A 21,126-nucleotide genomic window follows, 5' to 3' on the forward strand; every position below is an offset into this window, starting at 1 on the left:
TAATAATAGCATCATGCTGGAATGGGTTTGTTTCCTAGCCACTTCGGACGCCTTATCACACATCTAGCTCAGCGCAGTCCAGTGCAAAGATAACATCCAAACGTATGCTGCTTCAGAGCTTCCGGGCCCTGCCGATTCCTGGCTGGAGGAACCACGGCCTCTTGGAGTTTCTCGTAAATAAAAAAAGTCAGAAGAGCTGCTCCTTGTTTTTTATCTCTTGCCATGACTACAGCCCCTGGGCCAGTTTCCTCATGCAAGAGGCTGTCTGACCCTAAGAGAATCCCTTTGGTAAGTGAGTCCAATTAATCATGACAAATAAACCCTCCCCCTCCGGCCCTTCCCCACCCCCAAAACCCAAGGAAAACCTCCAAAGAAGCGAGGTAGACATATTTCCATTTCTTTATTAGAAAGAGGCCTCTACGCTATAGCCACCTCTCTCCATTACTTTACACATTTTTCTTTTTTCTTTTTTTTTTCCCCTTAGAATACTGTACAGCTGACACAAAAAATCCCAAGGCAGGAAAATACAAACTGGCATATTTAATCAAAACAAGCTCATATGAAATAACAAGCAAAGTGAAATGTCTGTCAATGGTTTTAATTACAGTACAAACAATATAAATAAAGCGTCATTGAGTCATTGTGAAACATAAACTTGCTGAATGAGGTAATATAAAAACAACCGAAAGAAAAAACAGAAAAAACAAACTCATCTCTGGATAAACCCCAGGCTACTCTTCCATCTTCTATACACGGCTATTTACAGAGAGAGAGAAATGCGCTAGAATGCGCCGCATCCAGGCCTTCCCTGTGACTCCCCAGAATGCCTCTCGGTCGTCACCTCTGACCTGCTCAGGCTTCCCTCTCGGTAACACACCCAGCTGCAAGATGGGAACCTGGTTCCAAGTCAGGGACAGGAGAGCGGGGGTCTGTCTGGGGCAGGAAGCCGCTCCCTGGGACCCACGTGGTGGTGCCAGTGTCTGGCATGGCCGAATACCAGCCCTCCCAGGGCCGCCAGCCCGCACGCCTTTGATCCAGGGCGCACAGCATCACCAGTATTTGGGTGCTAAGCCAGGATGAGGGCAGGAGCCTCAAGAATTTGCTGTATTTTAGACGCAAAAACCTGGTTGGAGGAGAGAAACTGTGCTGCTTTTCAACATTTGGAGGAGGTGTTATTTCTAAGACCAAGATGCATGAACGGCCATAAAGCAGTTTCTAAGGGTACCCTCTGCCTAGCCACTCGAGTCCATCAGCACGCCTGTAATAGTCCTGGAGAGGAAGGGGCCAGGACCCTGGGGTGGGCCTGGGAGGGGCGTGACGTGCTCATGTGGCCAGTGTCAGTGGCCTCCCCGGCTCCAGGCTCCAGCGTCTGTCCTCCCAGAAAGATGTGCCTTTTCCCTAGGTGGCTCAACGCATGGTCAGGTGCACCCCCGAGTACCCTGGGCTGCCCACCAAAGTCTCTGCACAAAGCCAGGCCCTCAGGGTTTCTAACACAGGCGTCCTGGGGAGACGGGGGGATGGGGAGACCCAGGACGTCCTTCGTCCACCCCCCAACACCCCTGTAACTTCCACGAGCCAGTGCTGAGTGTGAGCCTCCAGGGGTTGGGCAGTCTCTCCGTTTTACAAGGGTATCTGAACCTGCTCAGACGTTAGCTTCTGGGCTGGCGTGGATGCCGCCTGGCAGTAGGGAGATGGGGGGCGTGGTCTGATTTGGGGCGACTGTGCCGAACAGCGGGTACTGCGCTGAGGGGGTCTGCTGCACTTCAAAGATCCCCCAGCCTTCCCGCATCTCATTTGGTTCCTTTCTTTCATCTGCATCTCAAGATGAAGGTCACAGAATGCTCACTGACTCTGAAATCTGGATCAGTCCTAAATGCTCGAGGATGGGCAAGGCTCTCCCCTATTCCTTGACCGAGACCCTCAGGAGGTCCCTCTCGACAGATGCCAGTCAGACCCAACAGAAGACAAGCCTCAAGCCCACCTCACTCACACGGGCACCCTGCTTCACCTTGCACACGGGCAGCACCTGCCTGGTGCTGGGTGTCCCGGGGCCGGGGACAGCCTTCAGGACCACTGTGAGTCTCTGCTGGGCACACCTGCCCCAACCCTGCCCTCTCTTTGGCACTGAAGGCCTTTTTTTTTGGATAGATGGGATGAAGGCCTCAGATACGGACATTTTAACCAAAGAGGCAAAAACCCCCAAACCAAATGCGGTGAACAAAAAAACACAACACACCCTAAGTGAAACACGGTGAGGAGAGGTTTTCAAGTTCATGGTCATGGCTGCCTTGCTTTGGGGAGTGTGCCTACTACACAGGTGAAACAGAAATACGTCTAAAGCATGGGCTGCACAAAAAAAAAAAAAAAAATTCACGGATTAAAAACAGACCTTCTTGTTTTACAGAATCCCCTGCTGATGAGACATCCTCTAATTTCAACTCGGACCGAAACCACAACAGCCAAACTGGAAAAGAGGGTTTGCTCTGTTTAAAATCAGCAAATACCCAAAATGAGACAGGGAATTTATTCATATTAAAAAAAAAAACACTATTTCAAGACAGCGTTTGTTTTCTAAGGGGAAGAAAATCTATGGTTTGGAGATAATGATGTCTTAGGTGGCTGAGACAGACAGGGCTGCAAACCCTGAGTGGTAATGTTTGTCTCTTGGACCTCACAGCATCTTGGGGTCCTGGAACGACTTCCTGGCAGTGACGGGATTCAAAGAGCATCTACCCTGAGTGACCAATCCCCGCCCCTCCCCGCTTCTCTCATCTGCATAACCGGAAGGAATCCGAGGTCTTGACTGATGGGTGACCTGATTTAGAAACCCGAACAACGAAGGAGCCGTCCGCGCTGCGCAGCGCAGGGGCAGGCCACGCCCTTCTCGGCAGCCCACACCTGAAGGCCCGCCGACCACCACTTCCGGAGGGCAGTCCCTGGGGGGTGGGCGTGGTCCAAAGAGGCACGTCTGACTAACGGCTAAGAGAGGAAAACGCGAGTCTCCGTGCCAAAGGCCCTTATGTAGCTTTTTTGGGGACTGATGAGGGTGAAAATCACTCCGAGACACGACTTCACAATGTGAGACCCACGTATGAGCAGGCAGTTAGAAATAAATTATATTTCCTGGGGAAGAAAGATGTGTCTCTCCAGCACGTTTCTTTCTGTCTGAATTCCTTCCTGACGGCTTTCTCAATTCGTGCGCTTGAAGGACATAAATACAATCCCGGGGAGTTCTGGAAAAGTCGCGATGACCTTGGAGGGCGCTTGGAGGGGTGTAAACAGAGCAGGTTGAGGGGGAGGGGCAGACTTGCCTTCCCACCGTCTGTGCTTCCTGAGCAGCTTCCGAGACCCGGCCCGGCTTGCTCATAGAGGCCCTCCAATGTGACACGGCTTCCGCGCCTCCCCAGGCGGGAAGGCGGCGCGCCCCCTCTTGCTTCCAGGACATTCTACACGCAAGGAAAGGGCCAGCGGGGTGGGAGCCACAGGAGCCCACGTCACCCCCAGGAGCACAGCTCGGGCTGGGGGTGGGTCGAGCAGGAGGCGGGGCCCACTCTGAAGGGGAAGGAGGTGGCCACCACGGACAGGCGTGGGACAAGGCGAGTGTCACCCCTGAAAAGGAAGCGAGCTCCCGCAGGGTGGGTGCTCACCGACCAACCACACAGGCTCAGGGAGGGACAGAGAGAGAGAGAGAAAGAGAGAAGAAGGCTGGAGGCGGGGTGGATAGGAGGAGGGAGGCAGACAGTGGAGCCTGAGGCCATACCCTGGCCAGCCCAGGGTGCCCGGTAAGAAGCTCTAGTTTTAAAGGGAAGCAGGGCAAAGACTCTGATGCTGGGAAAGATCAAAGGCGGGAGGAGAAGGGGACAACAGAGGATGAGATGGTTGGATGGCATCACCGACTCGATGGACATGAGTTTAAGCAAGCTTTCCTGGAGTTGGGGATGGACAGGGAGGCCTGGCATGCTGCAGTCCATGGGGTCGCAGAGTCGGATACAACTGAGCGACTGAACTGAACTGAGGGCAAAGACACTGACCGGGGCTCTGGGCGCCGGAGGAGGCATCTGCAGGGGGCAGGCTTGTGGCATCAACAACGTGGCAGAGATTGGGGGTAGAGAGAGGGGTGGTTGCGGCCTGAAGCTGCCGGAGTGAATGGTGTGAGGGAGACCCCCAGCTGTCCTTCCGTAGAAATGCAAACTCAGAGGAAGAGGTGGAGGGTGCACTTCAGTGGCTGGGCTGAGGGCGTGGGGCGAAGTGGGGTCACTCCTGGGGGTGGGTGGCCCTCAGAGCCCCACCCCCTCCCCTGATGCATGAACAGAAAGGGGCACTGAGGGGCTCTGCAGGGACAGGGGGGCCTGGATGAGAGGGTCTGGCAAGTGGGCTCTGCCGCCGACTCCTGGGGACACTGGCTTGTGGCCGTGCAGCCAGCTCGGGGAGGGGGTGGGGGGGGTTGGGTTTCCGGTCTAGTCCTCTGGCTCCTGTCCCATCCACGTTCTGTTCTTAATAAACACCCCTATGTCCTGAGCAGCCAGCCCCTGGCCAGGTGTTGGGCCGGCACTCGTCACATGGGACCCACACCCTGCAAGGCCACTGGGTTTCACCGCTGCAGAAGGACCCGGGGAAGCTGGAAGCTGCCCATGGCGGGGTGGTGAGGCCAGGTGAACCCAGGTCTGCTCACCTGGGGCTGCCTTTCTCACCGGACTGTTCCCTAATGAAGCGGTGACAGCTCCTTTGCAAGCACGGGGCATGACTCTGGATGTGTGGGGATGGCACACAAGTGGGAAGCCCCGGGTGATGCTGGAGGCCGAGGCTGGGCGCCAGCAGACCCATCAGGCTGCGCGGAACCTCAGGGGAGGGGGCTGCTAGGGTCACAGCCACGGCCCAGGGCCCCGCAGGAAGGGGCTGATGGAAGGATCACAAGCCCGAGGAATGTAGGAAGAGCAGCTCTCTCCTGCACCCGAGGGCCCCACAGTCAGCAAGCTTCCACTGCCCTCACCTGCCTTCTGGGTGATTCCACACTGCGGGGAGGCTTCCTGGGGGACAGGGGGCTGCACCTGCTTCTGGGACCAAAGACTCGTGACCGTGATGCTCACCATTCATTTCCTGGGGAAGACAGGGGACAAGAGGGGGGCCCTGGGACCCTGGCCTGAGGAACCATCCATCTGTCCAGCCTAGAATTCGAGGTGCACGCGCGCACGAGCAGAAATCAAGGCTCCTTTCTCTGCAGGCTTCCCTGGCCACTGGAGAAATCCAGAGAGGTCTGTGACACATCCAGGGGCCCTCATGAGTGGCCACCTGACCACACGCCTTCCCCGGCCAGTGGGTTTCGGGTCAAGGAAAAATTTTAAATTCTGAATAGAAAAGGTTACATGGATTCCACAGCGGTTAACTCCCTGGGTCACCGTCATGTCCCTGAACTTACATGGAAATAAACCATGAAAACGGGACTCCCTTCCCAAACTGGTTATGTCTAACATGGGCCCTGCATCCTTGCTCCTCTGGCCTTGGTGCCAGCGAGGCTTGAAGATGGGAATGAGAACACTGTCGGCAGAGAAAGGACTTCTAGTCTGACGCTGAAACACAGATGAGCCACCTTCATTTTAAAAGAAAACCCTTGAAACCCACTACCGCCTCCTCTGTTGCCAAAACTTGGGCTCACAATTTAGCAGGCCGCCTCCTGGAGCAGATCACCATGGCTAAAAATAGCAGGAGAGGGGTCACGTTTTCTAGGGAGGAATCAATGAAGCCCCAGCGCCGGAGGGGGGGAAGGGAAGAAACCAGCCTAGCATACTGGTTGTGAAAGGCTAAGTGAAAACAGAAGTCATCTGGGAAAATATTATATTATAAACACATCTAATAATCTGTACACACTCATATACATCCCGAAGAGAAGCCTTACAAGGAATTCCGTTTCTTTTCAAAAGAAGGCTTCCCTATGATAAAGCATTCCTATGGTGGGAAGTAACTACAATGAAATAATTTAATAATTTCGTTTATACTCTATCTGCGTTCACTACATAATAACGTCTATGCTAACGTGGGGCGGGGGTGCCAATGGGTGTGGCTGGATTAGAACAGTAATGCGTTCTTCAAAAATAGGAAAGACTTTTTTTTTTAACCCCTCTATTCACATTTAAAATAACCACACAGTGATGAAACACAGAATTAAAAACCGGGCGGAGAAGGGATTACGGACCTGTCCTCAAGATTCCCAGGCCGGTGGCTTGTGCACCTGTTTATCCTGGGAAACGCCCGGATTCCACCGAACTACATCCAGGTGAGAGATGCCTATGAAACGGTGACCCACGTAGAAACTGTGTAAAGCTTTATTTTTTTCCCCCACCTATTTTTAATTTTTTTTAAGTGAAAGAAGAGGAAAAACTCTTACAAAATAGAAGGTTTCATATATGAGAGCAAGGGACTTCCCCGGGGGCGGCCGGGGGAGCGTGGTCCTGTTTTGGTGCTGCCAATCCTGTGCTATCCTTCAAGGGGGCACCATCCAAGGGGCTCAAGGCACAGTCGCCCCCTTTCTTTAACCTAAGGTGCCGCCATCTGGTTGGTTATGTTTGGCCACCATGCTGGAGGTGGCCGAAGTCTGAAGCAGCCAGAAACCACGATGACGGCAAATTGGGTGATGTACTAAAATGGTGGGCCTGGCCACCAGGTTAAAAAAAAAAGTCTGAGGGAATCTCACGAGTCAGTCTGTGCCCCCACAGTGGCAGCGGTCGTCAGGGTGGCCCTTTGCAAAGCGCCAGGGTCTGGGGTTTGGAGAGTCCCCTGTGTCTGAACACAGCACTTCCTCGCAGTTAGCAAAAGCAGAGTCGGATAGTGATCATGCTTTTGGTAATGAGCAATCACGTGCCTCTTCCCCCCCAGTATGCTTTTTTTTCCCTTCCCTTTCTTGATTTTAATAAGCAAATGGTACCGCCATCCTATTCTGATGTGCTCCTTTGTACAAGCTGTATATCACATTAATGAAGTGCTTACTGCTGGGAGTACTTCCCATGTACAATGATCTGTAACCCTCTTGTCTCAACTAGTTGCATATTATTAGTTCACATCCAGTTCAATTTATAAATTAACAGAGGTGCCATTTGTCTGTACAAAAATCAATGCATATTTATGAACTTCTTTTATTCAAATAGATTTTCAACACATCTCATCTAAAGACAGAATACAGAGGCCTGTGTGACTTGGGCCACATGGGCCCCGGAGTGACTGAGACCCAAGACATCCACCTTGGCAGAAGGACAAAAAATATCTCTCTGGTTTGGGCAAAAAAAAAAAAAAAATAGCCTTTACACGTTTGCTGAGTTTACTAAGTGTGCTTGAAATGTCGTGGTTAGCGGAATCTGTGGTTTCCTTTTGAAATTCCAAGTCACTTATTTATTTTTTTCCATTTTGTTTTTGCACCAAGGAGACTGCAGTCAAATAATACTCAGCAACTGATTTCCTCTCTTTGGACTGAAAAATTAAACAGATACTAAATTATGACAGTGAATTTAGAAAGGAGGGCTCCAAGGGCTTGGGAGAACATGTCTGGGATAATACGCGGCTTCTCAGAATATTGCGATCACATCGTGGCAATCACCCGAGCGTGCTGTGTAACTACCTCCGCCGCTAATACGCTTTCTTCCCGGTGATGAGTAATCATGTTCTATTAAGCAGCGGTAATGCTGGAAGAACTCAACTACACGAGCGTAATGAAGCCAGTATCCTCCCTGGACAGATTAGCTACAACTGATTTGACACATACCATCATAGGGGCTTCAAACCTGACAAACTCTGCTTGCTTCTGATTTATGCCGTCAAGCTCCTCGGAGAAGAGATGAAATCCAAGTGTTCCGTTTGGTAGAGGTGAAATGTACTGATGTGCTTAACTGCCAGTTAAGGAGAGTCACCCCCTTTCTGCTGGCTGCGTCGCCCTCCCCCACCCCCCCACCCCCTGCGCCCCCCCACCGCCCCTTGTGCCGCGCTCCGTCTTCTCCGGCCGCTGGATGGACCAGGGGTCCGGGCGCCGGTGTGCTACCATCAAGAACCCAGGCCCTCCGGCCGCTCCTGTGTTGTCGGTCGGGGGGTAGTCTATGCAAAGGAATCGACGCTGCAGCCTCTTCGCGCCCCTCGAGGGCCATCTGGGTTTTGTGATTTTGCTGGGGGTGAGGTGGGGGGGGGGGTGGGTGGGTGCGTGGCCGGGGACCACCAGGAGAAGTGAGGGGGACCCGACGGGACTCACGTGGGTGACTCCCCAGGGCGCGCGCGGGAGGCTGCGGGCACACCGCGGTCCTCAGATGACGGTGGGCACCCTCCCGCCGCTGTTGTTGCGGTTAGTGTTCTTCCGGGACAGGTTGGGGGTGGCCATGAGCGCGAAGCGCTCGTCGGGGCAGCCGTACTGCAGCAGGACTTCGGTGCACTCCTGGCTGGAGGCCTGCCGCGCGTAGGCCAGAGCCGTGTTCCCGTGCGCGTCGCGGGCCATCACGTCCACCCCGTACTGTGGAGGCAACAGAGCCGTGTTAGGGTAGTGGGAAGGAGGGGACCGGGCGGGTGGGGTCCATCCCATGTGCGCGTGCGCACAGCTGGGTGGATACAGCACCGGAGATGCGCTCCCGGAGGGCTGGGGAGACCAGTGCCCAGTGTTGCTGGGTCAGCCCGGCAGCCCGCGCTCCCCGCCCAGGTGCATTCTTTTAAGGAAACAATGTGCTTTCTGCATCTAAAGCCCGTCCCCTGTGCAACAGAAATGGACCAAGGATAATTCTAGTTTTGCTATTTCTGTTTTGACTTTCCCATTGTAAACACACAAGATCATTCTTAGGATCTCAGAGGCAATTCATTTCCATTGTAGGAAATACGTAAGGAATACCTAAGTGCACAAGAGGGAAAAAATCACTTATAACCCTGCTATTCAGAGATAATCTTGGTTAACATCTCAGTGATTTCCTTCTAACGGTTTTCCTTTGGATCTAAATGCATATATGGGTAACTGAGATTAAACTGGCACAAATTATCTGTAAATTTTTTTTTTTTTTTTTTTTTTACTGAACACAGCGCTCTGGTCATTTTCTCAGGTCATTAAAACTTATTCACATGCGTGACTCCTAAGAGCCACATAGTATTGCTCCCCATGAGCGTAATTCAGTTCCTCTGTCCTTGGTGGCTACACATTTTGTGGTCAAGTCGCCACTGGTGTAAACTGCTGTGATGTATGTCCTCCTGTTGACTCTATCTCAGGATCTCTGATGGTCAAGAGTGATGACTAGAAGGGGAAATAACAAGATTAAATTACACCTATGTTTTTGAGCTTCCAGGTCTTGAGAAAGGGTGGACTGACGATCACTTCTTCCACCACAATGGATGAGAGTCTCATCTCTTGTCTTCAGGAAGCATCAGCATGAAAGGGACTCTTGGCCAATGTGAGGGGGAAAGATGGCATATGATTTGTTAATGGAACTAACCGTCTTCTCCCCGCGCCCCCCCCAACTTCTTATGTTGAAGTCTTAACCCCTAGTACTTCAGAACGTGCCTGTGGTTGGAGACAGCGTTTTTAAAGAGATAATTAAGGTTAACTGAGGTCAACGGGTAATGCTCTAATCCAATGTGACCGATGTCCTTATAAGAAAAGAGAGACACCAGGGATGCTCACACACAGAGGAAAGGCCTGGCAAGGACACAGTGAGAAGTCAGCTGTCTGCAAGCCAGGGAGAGGCCTCAAGGAAAAAAGGCCCTGCTGTCACCTTGACTTGGACTTCTGGCCTCTAGAACCACGAGAAAATACATTTCTGCTGTTTGAGCCCCCTGGTCTCTGGTATTTTGTCAGGGCAGCCCCAGCAGATTCATACGCAATTGCTTTTATAACAGGAAGCTGAACACTGAGTGATTCTGATACCTCTGCATCTAATTCTCCCAAGAGTCAGGGAAAATATGTAGAATGTAGCATCCTCCTCGGCTGCGTTGGACAGGCCATGCCCTGCCCTGGGGGTAGGAGGAGATGAGCCCCCTGCTTCTGGACAGGGTCCCAGTACTGTGAGCACACACCACCCCTTCCTGCCTAGGGACCCCCTCAGTCCAGCTTTCTGCCATCCTTGGAATGGGGGGAACTCCCCTGGCCGAGGACCCCAGAGGTGTGCAGGTAGCTGCCGTGGAGGATGAGTGGGCTTCTCAGAAGCAGCTCCGTGATGTTCTCCCTTTCTTTTCCCCATTCCAGCTGCATGGCATATGCCTCAACAGAAATGTAAAAAGATAAACTTTTTGAAGTAGAAATTAATCAGAAGAAGCCCTTTGACAAACTCCTACCACGTCAAATCTCAAGGCGGAGGGTCCGACAGTTCTGCATTAGGTGAATGAAAAACCCAAAGGGATGGTAATGGGAAAACCACACCGACTGTTCCAGTTATATCCACCCTCTCCACCCCTCTGCCCTCAAAAATGATGGGAGTTTTTTGTAAAAGGAACAACAGGGTCATCAGCAACTAAGTTTGACCCGAGGGGGTCACTGCAAAGATGAACTTGGCATAAATTGCAGCAAGTGCTGTGCAGAGTGGAGCACTCTGCCTGCATTGGGGGGGGGCACACACCCCTGAGTTCATTCCTTCCTTTTAAATTGGTGGGTTTTCAGCCCACACAGGTGGGCTGAAAGGCAGGGGGCCCACCCCACACCTCAATCCTAACTGTCCGATTCCTAAGATTTCCCACTTTTCAGGTGGGTGCCCACCGCCTTCCCCCTGGGAGTGGCACAAGGACCTGCCTCGCTGGGGCTCCCCGGCGGGCGCTGGGCCACCTACCCAGATAAGCAGCTGGGCCAGGACCACGTTGCCCTTCCGGCAGGCCAGGTGCAGCGCCGTCCGGCCGTCCGCCTCCCCGCAGGTCTCGTTCACCTCATCCCGGGAGCCATGTGCCAGCAGCAGGATGACTGTCCGCAGGTCCTCGTCGGCCGTGGCCCGCAGCAGGTGCTGGCCCAGGGACAGCTCCATGCAGGGCAGCGGGGCCAGGAAGAGCTTCTGCTCGTACTTGGCCCGGATCCACCGTTCCTTCTCTTCCCTACAAGAGCCAGCAGACCGGCACGGTCACAATCCCGGGGGGCGGGGGGAGGACGGAGGCGACCCCTCTGCCCCGCCACCAGCCTGTGTGGTGCGTGCCCAGGAGGCCACCAGGGGAGAGGGGACGGAGGAGACAGGTGTGCTCACCAGAACCAGGAAGGCCTCCAGGAAAGCCTGCCCAGCAGCGTACAAAGTGATCCCCACCTGGAGCACCACCTGGGCCCATTAGGGATGCAGATTCTCAGGCCCCATCCCAGCCCCGCCCCCCTGCCAGAATCCCCGGAGGAAAGCATTTTCACCAGCCCTGCAGGGGATTCTGACTCCCTAAGGTGTGAGAGCCAGGGGTCGGGCTTGATTTCTTTTGCTTTTCATGGCCCCAGAAGAAGCGCCCTGTGCTACCCGGGGCCTGCACCATGCAGGGTGGATGCCACAGGCCAGAGGCCCGAGCCACAGGGTTGAGCAGCCACGGTCAGAGCCGGAATCCCAGAGCACTTGGCTGGAGTCCCCCGGGCAGGGTGGCAGGCAAACTCCCCCACCCGACGTGACCTTTGAGGGCTTAGCATCTGCCCAGGAAGGGGCGTGTGTGTTGAACTTCCAGTCCATACGCTCCACCCTCCCGGGGAAGAAAATGTGGCTGCAGAATACACGTGAAAGAGCAGCGACTCCAGCGGGGAGACTGGGAAAGAGACCCAAGCGAAGCTCATGTTCCTGCTGACTGCCTGCTCTCCCAACACCTGGGGAAACCCCAGTGCGGGGCGTCCACGAGTCCTTCACATTCACGCATTCACCATGCATGATATTTGTGTTTCCCTTTTTGACTTACTCTGCGCTGTATGACAGTCTCTAGGTCCATCTAGGTCTCTACAAAATGACTCAGTTTCTTTCCTTTTTAGGGCAGAAATAGAGACGCGGATGCGGAGAATGGACCCGTGAGTATGGCGGGGTGGGGGGCAGGGCACGAACTGGGAGAGTGTCACCGACACACGCAGTACCACGTGTGACACAGCGAGCGCGAAGCTGCTGCATGTGGCGCAGGGAGCCCAGCTCGGAGCTCTACGGGGTCTCGATGGGTGGGGTGGGGTGGGGTGTTGTGGGGGAAGGCTCAAGACGGAGGGGACACCTGCGCACACGTAGCTGACTCCCTTCGCGGTACTGCAGAAACGCACGCAACATGGTAAAGCAATTATACTCCAATAATAAAACGTTTTCAAGCAAATAAAAAAGATAGGAAAAAAACCCCCCAAGTCCTTCCTGCTAAAGAGCAGCTGGGTTTCTGAGGGAAAGTGTGATGGGGCCTAGTCTACAGGCAGGCGGGCGGCCCCCTGAGGCTGAGCAGGGGTGCAGACGGCAGGACATCCGGGACGGAGGGGGTGGGGGTCTCGGGGGAGGGGCCTTGAGAATGGCAGCTGCCCCTCCCCCAAAGCACCACCCTGGTTGGGTGGGTGTGGTCACAGCCCGCCCCCGCCCCAGCTCCAAAGAGGACAGAGAGCAGCTGGACACACTGGACGGAGGGCTGGGAGAAGGCAGGGGTGGGCAGGATGGGAGGAAGAGCTGAAGAAAGACAGCAACAGACAGCAAGGTGTGCTTATAGGGGCCGGAAGGAAGGGGCCCCAGCCGTCCACTCCTGCCCTCCCGGCGCTACCTGTGGATTTCAGTTCTGGCTCCTCAAATAAGGGGTGAAAACCACTGAGAACAACTCAGCGATCCTCAAGATCACAGCGCTGCTGGTGGTGGGGGAGAAAGGGGGGCAGAAAAAATGCAAAAGACTGAAGTGAGACTTCACAAGGAGCTCTTGAAATGAGAGCGTCCGGGGAACAGAAGGAGGCGGGGCAGGGGTGCTGGGGTGGGGGTGGCGCTGGCGGCGGGGTGGGGGGACATCTCAGGCCCGACAGATGCTTTCTGCTGAGGCTGATGAGAGAAGAAACGGAAGCCCTGCGGATGAGAAGGGACAGAGATTACCCGTGGAGACTTACACATGCAGGGACCCGCCACTGCCCTCCCCTAAAACTCAGCATTTCCTTCGGGGGTGTCAGCGGTACACAGCTAACAAGCCGCTCAGAGGAATCACCTGGGGCCTCCGCCAGGCCCGAGAAAGAAAACTCGTTACCGTGACACTTTTTTCTTCCAGGGAAAAAAAAGACCCTGTTTACACCTTTTACCCGTGTTTACATTGCCCCTAGTGATCCAGTGTCGGGTTAGCCCTAATCTGTTTTTAAATACTTAGGCAAACAAATTCTTCCAGGAGTAAATCTGGATTAGTTTTGCTTCACTTCCCGGTCCATACGAGTGACCCCAGAGCGACCCCCGACCCTTTCATTCCGAGATTTCCAGGAGGAACACGTGGCCGCAGCTGAGAACTCACACCCGCACCCAGAGCTCTGAGGCCGGCTGCATACCACCCCTCGCCTGGGCCAGAGGACGGGCACAAAAGCTCCGGGAACATCTTGGAAAATAGAGGAGGAGAAAAGACAAAAAACCCAGGACTGGATGTGTTTTTCATGTTATTTAAAAACCTTATTTAAAATGTATTAAGCATATGTTGATGCATTTCATAAATCGCCAAAGAGCAAAACGTGAATTAAATGAAAAGGGACAGTGGAGGAGGGGGAGCATACATCCAGATTTTCAAGTTCCAATCGGCCAGTTCTCATTTTTTTTGGTTGGCATTAAAATCAGATGCCTTTTATTCTGCTCCGGTTGATTTTAATACTCATTGCCAAATCATTCAGGGGTAAACCAGAGGACGGAATACAGGAGCTCCAGCGCTAACTGCAATTATCCCATTTTCTTTTCATGTGCGAATACCCCAGCCAAAGAACGAGGTCAGACCCACAGCTTCTGGCTGCTCTCCTGTGGTCAGAGTGCTCCCCGGGGGAGTCCCACCCTCCCCACCGCAGCCTCCCAGGCTCACCTGTATTCACTAAACTCACAGGCATCTGAATGATGAGTGCATTTAAGCTGTCCTTTGCTTTTAAAAACCAGTGTGGTTCCCAATACATAACAAAGGCGGGTCCAGGTTTTGTGGGGCTAAACGCACATACCATTTAGGGTGTCTTCTTTTTTTCAAGTTGATATGCTGCATTTTTATTTTTATTAGGTTCAAGATATATATTTTTTTGGCAACAAGGCATGTGAGGTATTAGTTCCCTGACCAGGGATCAAACTCTTGTCCCCTGTGTGGAAGTGTGGAGTCTTAACCACTGGACCACCAGGGAACTCCCTTGGGGAGCCTTCTTTAAGAGGAAGACTCTGGGACTTCCCTGATAGTCCAGTGGTTAAGAATCTGCCTTCCAATGCAGGGGCTGCTGCTGCTGCTAAGTCACTTCAGTCGTGTCAGACTCTGTGCGACCCCATAGACGGAAGCTCACCAGGACACGGGTTCAATTCCTGGTTGGGGAACTAAGATCCCACATGCCGTGGGACAACTAAGCCCTGATACACCACTTAATACCAACAGGCCATGTCCTGTGATTTTTGCCCACGCTAACACACGGAGAGGAAAGCTTAATGCTGTGTGCTTCCTGCAGTGGCCAGAGGGAGGCAAAAGAGAACTGACACGGAGATAAAAGGCTGCGGTCTTCGGTGTTGGAGACGCTGGGGTTTAGGTCTTCATCTTTTCCTTTGTGCTGCAGCCCTTTGCGACTTCAGTAACTTCCAGGGCCTTTGTTTCCCCACCTGTGAAATGGGCACAGTGACATCTCCAGCAGGCAAGGTGGCTTTGGGATTCGAAGTCTCGTGTTTGGATGATGCTCTGCCTGGCCGCCGTGCTCACCTGGCAAAACAGCAGCTGTGGGCGTTGGGATGATTGAAGAGACCAACATCTCTCATGATTCTTGCCACAACCGTGCATGCGAGAGCTCACCGTGGGGGTGTTCTGGGTGACACGGCGGAGTTGATGGCTGGAGGGTGGGGCCTGAAACGCCCGCTGGGTACTTTAAGGTGCCTGTAGATAAGAGCTTCTCTTGGGCAACATGCTCAGCAGGGTGGGGTGGGGTCCCTGGACAGAGGCCTTGATAAACCCAGGGGGGACCTGCGGGCCTCCCACTCCTGGGTGCAGGTGGGCCTGAGAGACTGGGGTGACGAGTGCTCAGCAAATTCAAGCCACCCCAAAGCTGTCAGGGCCTCTGGGGCCAAGTCTGGTGGGCCTCTGCCCACGGCCTTGAGATATCTAAAGCCATCCTGGATGCTACTGGGCTGAATTATATCTGGCCCTCCCCTCCCAGCCAAATCCAAGTGTTGAAGCCCCACCTCCCAGTGTGACGGTATTTGGAGACAGAACTTCGAGGAAGGAATTAAGGTTGAATGAGGTTGTGGTCCTCAGATGAGAAGAGGAAGCTTTCTTGGTGTGCCCAGAGCTAAGGCCACACGGGGACAGAGCCAGCAGGGGTGTCTGCCGGCCAGGGGGAGGCCTCCACCAGCCCTGCCCACAGCCTGACCTTGGACTCTCAGTCTCCGGAACTGGGTGAGGCTGGCCTTAGCTCCAGAAGATAGGTTTCTGTTATTGAATGCTCCCCTACCCCCACTTCCCCCAGTTCACGGTATTTTGTTACTGCAGCTGGTCTGCCCGACGCTGGGCAGCCACATGGCCATCGTCTCCGTGTGGCTTTTGTGCCAACAGCTAACGTGTGGAGGACAGATACTCTGACAGCGACTCCTTTCTTACGAGCTTTCTTTGTGCACCTGTGGCTGACTCGTGTCGACGTGTGGAGAAAACCACCCTGATATTGTAAAGTGACTATCCTCCAAATAAAATAAACGAATTAATTTTTAAAAGACAGAAAAAAAATCATTCTATTTATTTACTCATCTGGCTGTGCTGGGTCTTAGCTGCGGCTCATGGTATCTTTGTTGTATCATCTGGGATCTCTAGCTGTGGCACGCGGGCTTTAGTTGCTCCGTGGCACGTGGAGACGGGGATCTGAGCTCCCCAACCAGGGATCGAACCCACGTGCCCTGCACTGCAAGGCGGATTCTTCACCTCTGGACCACCAGGGAAGTCCCTAGAACAGCCTGTCTAAAACCAACTGCCCCGAGAAACCACGATACCAAAGCACGGGTACCCCAATGGTGACTCTGGGATCCCCGGCTTCTCGTCTCAGCCCAGCCTCTCATTTTCCCCAAGGAAGGCCAGTTCAAGAGCAGTGTAGCCAGCAGTAGATCACCTCACCTCATTCCAGTCCCCTGGAGGCCCGCTGCTCACAGCCTCCGTTAGCTAATGAGCTAAAAAATGAATTATTGGCACGGCCGGCCGTCAGCAGAGAGGAAGAGGCCCGGCTGCTCCTCATTTGAGCCCCATGCTGACACACCTTTAAATAAATCAACCGCAAGGGAGCAGGGAAAATGAGAGAACGGGCCACTGATCAGAAGAAAGACACCGGCCGGTCCCCCAAAGAGAAAGGCAAGACGCAACCGAAGGCACAACGATAAATGTTTTCCTCTTCTTCTTGCCTAAGGGGAAGCCCTTTCCAGGTGACCTGCTGGGCCCCTCTGGGCCCCGGAAGCCACCTGGTGTGTGAATCCAGGATCCGAGGTCCTGGAGGCCCTGAGTCCAGAGTCCTGCGGGGTCCGCTGGGCCTGCAGCCTGACAGATGAGGCTTTGCCACACGCGTGACCTTGAGGGGTGCAGACTTGGCCAAGGAGCCACCAATGGCAGTCCCGGGGGCACGCCTTACCTGCAACCCGCAGATTTAGGGCCTGGCGGGCAGAATCAAGTGCGAGCATCAGTTCAGGGGGTGCTGACTCCCAGACGTGGGTGCGCGCTTCCCGAGACGGTGCTGAAGGCGATGGTGATCATGGTGACGACAGTACCTGGCTTTGTTGACGATGCCTGACTCCGGAGCACCCGCCACGTTTTTACGAGTGACCTATGTGTCTCTGATAGCTCAGTTGGTAAAGAATCTGCCTGCAATGCAGGAGACTCTCGTTCCATTCCTGGGTTGGGAAGATCCCCTGGAGACGGGATAGGCTACCCACTCCAGTATTCTTGGGCTTCCCTTATGGCTCAGCTGGTAAAGAATCCGCCTGCAATGTGGGAGACCTGGGTTCGATCCCTGGAGAAGGGAAAGGCTACCCACTCCAGAATTCTGGCCTGGAGAATTCCACGGACTGTATAGTCCCTGGGGTCGCAAAGAGTCGGACACGACTGAGCGGCTTTCACTTCCACTACGTGTCAGAAGCTGGATGCCATGTGTGTGTGACAGCGGAGGTGTGGCCCTACGTGGGGAAGTCAGGACATTAAGGAAAGCCTTCAGGACAAATGAGATGGGGCATTTCTGCACCAGGCTTCAGCCGGTGGGGGAACCGGTGGATTCTGTAACTGATGGAGGTGGCTTTTCCTTTTGTGAGCTGGGGCAGCCAGACATAAAGGGCTGGGGAAGCCTGCACCATCCAGGTTTGATGGGGTGCATGGAGTGGCCCTGGCTGGGGAGCTGGGAAGAGGTTCCCAGACACGGGCCGTCAAGACTGGCCTGCGGAGGAGGAAGCCCTCAGGTTGGTGGGGACTTGATGGGACGGGCAGGAGGGCTTTCTAGCCCACGCGGGCCTGAGCGTGGACGAGCGCTGGCTCTGGTCCCCTCCTGTCCATGGTGGTGTGAGTGTAACTCCTGGGGCCTATAAAATACACCAGGTGATGCCCACATGGCAAGGATGGCCAACTCAGACCACGACAGAATCAAGGTTAGAGTCAAGAGAAGATGATGACAGGGGAGATCAGAGACAAGACATGACCCTTTGTGTTTTGCAGAAGAAAATGTGTGAGGTCAGGGCTGCGGGGAAGGAGCGCTTTCCTCCAATCTCTGCAGCAGTGACCCATGTGTGGGCCGGGCTGGGTGCCCCATGGGTCCCTGGGGCTGGTTCCACAGGGGTGAAGGCTGCTGGCCTGGATGCCGGAAGGCCACTGCAGAGCTCAGCTCTGGGGGCACACAGGGTCACTGGAGAGCCAGGCGAGGTCTGCAGGCATCCAGAAGCCAAGGGTGGCACCTGGGCAAGACCAGCCAGGCAACGGCAGTGTCCGTGATCACACTGATGACAGGGACAGCGCCCACGGCGAGGGCTCACCTGCCCTCACGTAACTGAAGGGGCGTCAGGGAAGGGTGGCTGTCACAGCAGTTCAGCCACCGGACGGGGGCCGGGGCCGCCTTACCCCAGGGAGCGGAAGCGCTGCCGCGCGAGTGACGTGACTAGCATTTTGTCCTCAACAGCGTTCGCTGGGGTTTTTGTGTGTGTGTAGTTTTTTCTTTCTTCCTTCTTTTTTAAAAACAAATGTGACTGGAGTATAGTTGATTTACAATGTTGTGTTAGTTTAGGTGTGCAGCAAAGTGTATTGGTTACACATACACATACATCCACTCTTGTAGATTCTCATCCCATAGAGGCTGTTACAGTGCGGAGTAGAGTTTCCTGTGCTATACAGAAGGTCCGTATTGGTTGTCGATTTTATATACAGTAGTGTGTATATGCTACCATATACAAGGGCTGTGTACAGTATGCACAGCATAGTATAGTTACGGTATATGTGTATATAGCTCGTATATACACGGGCTTCCCAGGTGGCTCAGTGGTAAAGAATCCGCCTGCCAGGCAGGAGACGCGGGTTTGATGCCTGGGTCAGGAAGATCCTCTGGAGAAGGGCGTAGCAATCCACCCCAGTATTCTTGTCTGGAGAATCCCAAGGACAGAGGAGCCTGGCGGGCTACTGTCCACAGGGTTGCAAAGAGTTGGACACGGCTGAAGTGACGGAGCGCGCACGGGTATGTGTCAATCTTTGCTTCTGTTTTACAGTAAACCTTGGCCTTCCTCATCCTTTCTTGACCTTTATTTCCTAATTCAGGCCTGGGCCAAGCAACGGGCTTCTGGTGATCGATCCACAGACAGGTCACTGTTAAATAGCTGGACTCTGCTCTGTACACCAGGAAAATCCCCAGCAGCATCAGAGCTGATGTTTACTAGGTACTGCTGGCGTGTTAGCTGTCGGGCTGGGCAATTATGCAGTTTTACCCTGATGACCTGGTGGGTAGGTCCTGCCACCGTTCCCCTCATTTTATTTTACTTATTTTTGGCTGTGCTGGGTCTTCATTGCTGTGTGCACTTTCATCTAGTTTCAACAAGCAGAGGCTACTCTCTAGTCACAGCTTCCACGCTCCAGAGCACCGGCTCAGTAGTTGGGGCACCCAGGCTGGGTTGCTCCACAGCACGTGGGATCTTCCCAACCCAGGGATGGAATCCACATCTCCTGCATTGGCTCTTCATCCCTGAGCCACCAGAGAAGCTGACTTTCGTCGTTTTAGAAGGTGAAGAAAGTCTTGCTGGGTCCCTGACCTGTGATGGCTAAGTGGTTGCCCCTGGTGCTCACAGCCTGAGCTCTTCCTCTGGGCTCTGCTGCCTCCCAGGTAAGGACACTTGACCTGTCTAGAAGGGCATCTCCTGGGTTGTGGGATTCCAGCTCTGTCCCCAGCACCCTGCCTGCCTGCTCTCTTCAGCCATCTCAGCACCTGGTGGAGGGTCAGGTGTGAGTTACTTTGCAGAATCTTGAGCTGTACCACCCAGGGTGGAGGGCAGCACAAGCCACAGACAGGTTTTTAAATTACTCAGTAGAAGTCCAGCCCCTCCAGACACATCTCCTAGGCCAAGTGCTTAGTGGTGATCAAGAACATCTTTATCACTGGGTCTAGAACATGTTCATCTTTGTAGAGGAAAAGCGCTGATCTCGACAATCTGTCTGGCTCGGGAAGATCCCCTGGAGGAGAGCATGGCAACCCGCTCCAGTATTCTTGCCTGGAGAATACTATGGTCAGAGGAGCCTGGGGGGCTACAGTCCATGGGCTCGCAGAGTCAGACATGACTGAAGCAACTGAGCATGGATGCAGACAATCCGGCTGTTTTCCCTGTTTTTTTTTTTCCTTACCAAAAATTATTTGGGAATGAAGAGAAAGGAAATCACCAGTGCATGTATGTGTGTCTGGCGGGGAGGGGTGGGCATGGGGTGGCGGTGGAGGGGCTGTGCGAATAGAAGCCAATGCAGATGCCAGCACTCAGGACAGAAGCCGGGTCCCCGGGGGACCTGTCGCTGTGGGTGCAATGACGTCACCTGAGCAGCACAAACGCCTGTCGGCGAGCAGCAAAGGGCAGGGCGGGTCTCAAAGACCCTCGGGGAACCTCGGGGCTGAGTGAGAGGCGCCCAGACCGGATCTGGGCCACCCTCTTTAAAGAAACCCTTCTTGCTGCGGTGGGTCCCTCGTGCGCTGGGTGGCTGGGGGGATGCAGACCCACTCCATTGCCACCAGCTGCATCCGGGGTCTGGCAGGGACGGTCCAGTGGGCTGCCAAGGGGGTGACGAGGTTAATGGGTTGGATTCCCAGAAAACAGCGCTTTAGTAAATAACCACGACGCTTCTGACTGGCTTTCAGCTCCGTTGTGTGGTCACCAGGGGCAGACACGGGAGCCGTGACCGGACGCCCCCAGGTCCTTGCCCGTCGTTGAGGCAGGACGGATGATATTCTGGGAGGATGTCAGGAGTGGTCCTGCGGTGATTCTGGCCTCGGCCTTCCTGTCTCCACAAACATGGCTTTCTCTGGATAAGACATCGAGGTTGGGGGGTGATGAACAGCCTTTCCCAAAAGCCCACGCAGTCAAGTCTCATGCGTTCATTTTTATGGGAAACTCACGCCCCAAATGCTAAAGGGCCAAGAACTTCCTGAGTGCTCGTCACCCTGTTCCTTTCAGAAACATCTGTTTGCTTTCCCCCCGCTCACGGGGTGGGGAAGGATTTTTTTCAATGGTGATTTTAAAGGAGATTTCCGTAGCCAAGTATATTGGAGTGGAGGAATGTCCTTAGGGAGGACGAGGGGAAATTGGAGGAGACCCGCACAGCTTTCACGGTGACCCAAGAGGCCAGGAAGAGCGCTAGCTAGCAGCAAGGAATTTCCCAAGTGTCTTTTGGCCTCAAGCAAAACAGGAACTGGGAGGGGAGGCGTGGTAGAGGGGGCTGGAACAATATGTTAGGAAAACAGAGGGGCTTCCTCTCTCGGCAGGGGGAGACCCCGGCCCGCTGCGAGCCCCGCACGCATGCCTTCTCCCCTGGCCGCGTTGCCAAGGGGGCCCGGGC

At 54.1% G+C, this 21,126-nt stretch overlaps 1 protein-coding gene across 10 annotated transcripts in view; it reads right to left on the reverse strand.

Annotated features, from left to right (window-relative positions):
- Positions 1 to 381: 381 nt before the first annotated feature.
- The window catches only part of AGAP1 (ArfGAP with GTPase domain, ankyrin repeat and PH domain 1), a 572,168-nt gene continuing 551,423 nt past the window's right edge, over positions 382 to 21,126 (reverse strand). For all 10 annotated transcript variants that reach the window (XM_086376769.1, XM_086376737.1, XM_086376748.1 and 7 more), the window contains 2 exons: positions 10,770 to 11,025; positions 382 to 8,482 (listed from right to left, as the gene is read on the reverse strand). In XM_086376769.1, the coding sequence (XP_086232895.1) occupies positions 8,279 to 8,482; positions 10,770 to 11,025 (460 nt within the window). In that variant the 3' untranslated portion in view covers positions 382 to 8,278. The remainder of the gene's footprint in view (positions 8,483 to 10,769; positions 11,026 to 21,126) is intronic.

Source organism: Bos grunniens, chromosome 3 (assembly GCF_055505025.1).
Source record: "Bos grunniens cultivar Pamir isolate PY7600 chromosome 3, Bosgru_T2T1.0, whole genome shotgun sequence".
Classification (NCBI taxonomy): Eukaryota; Metazoa; Chordata; class Mammalia; order Artiodactyla; family Bovidae; genus Bos; species Bos grunniens.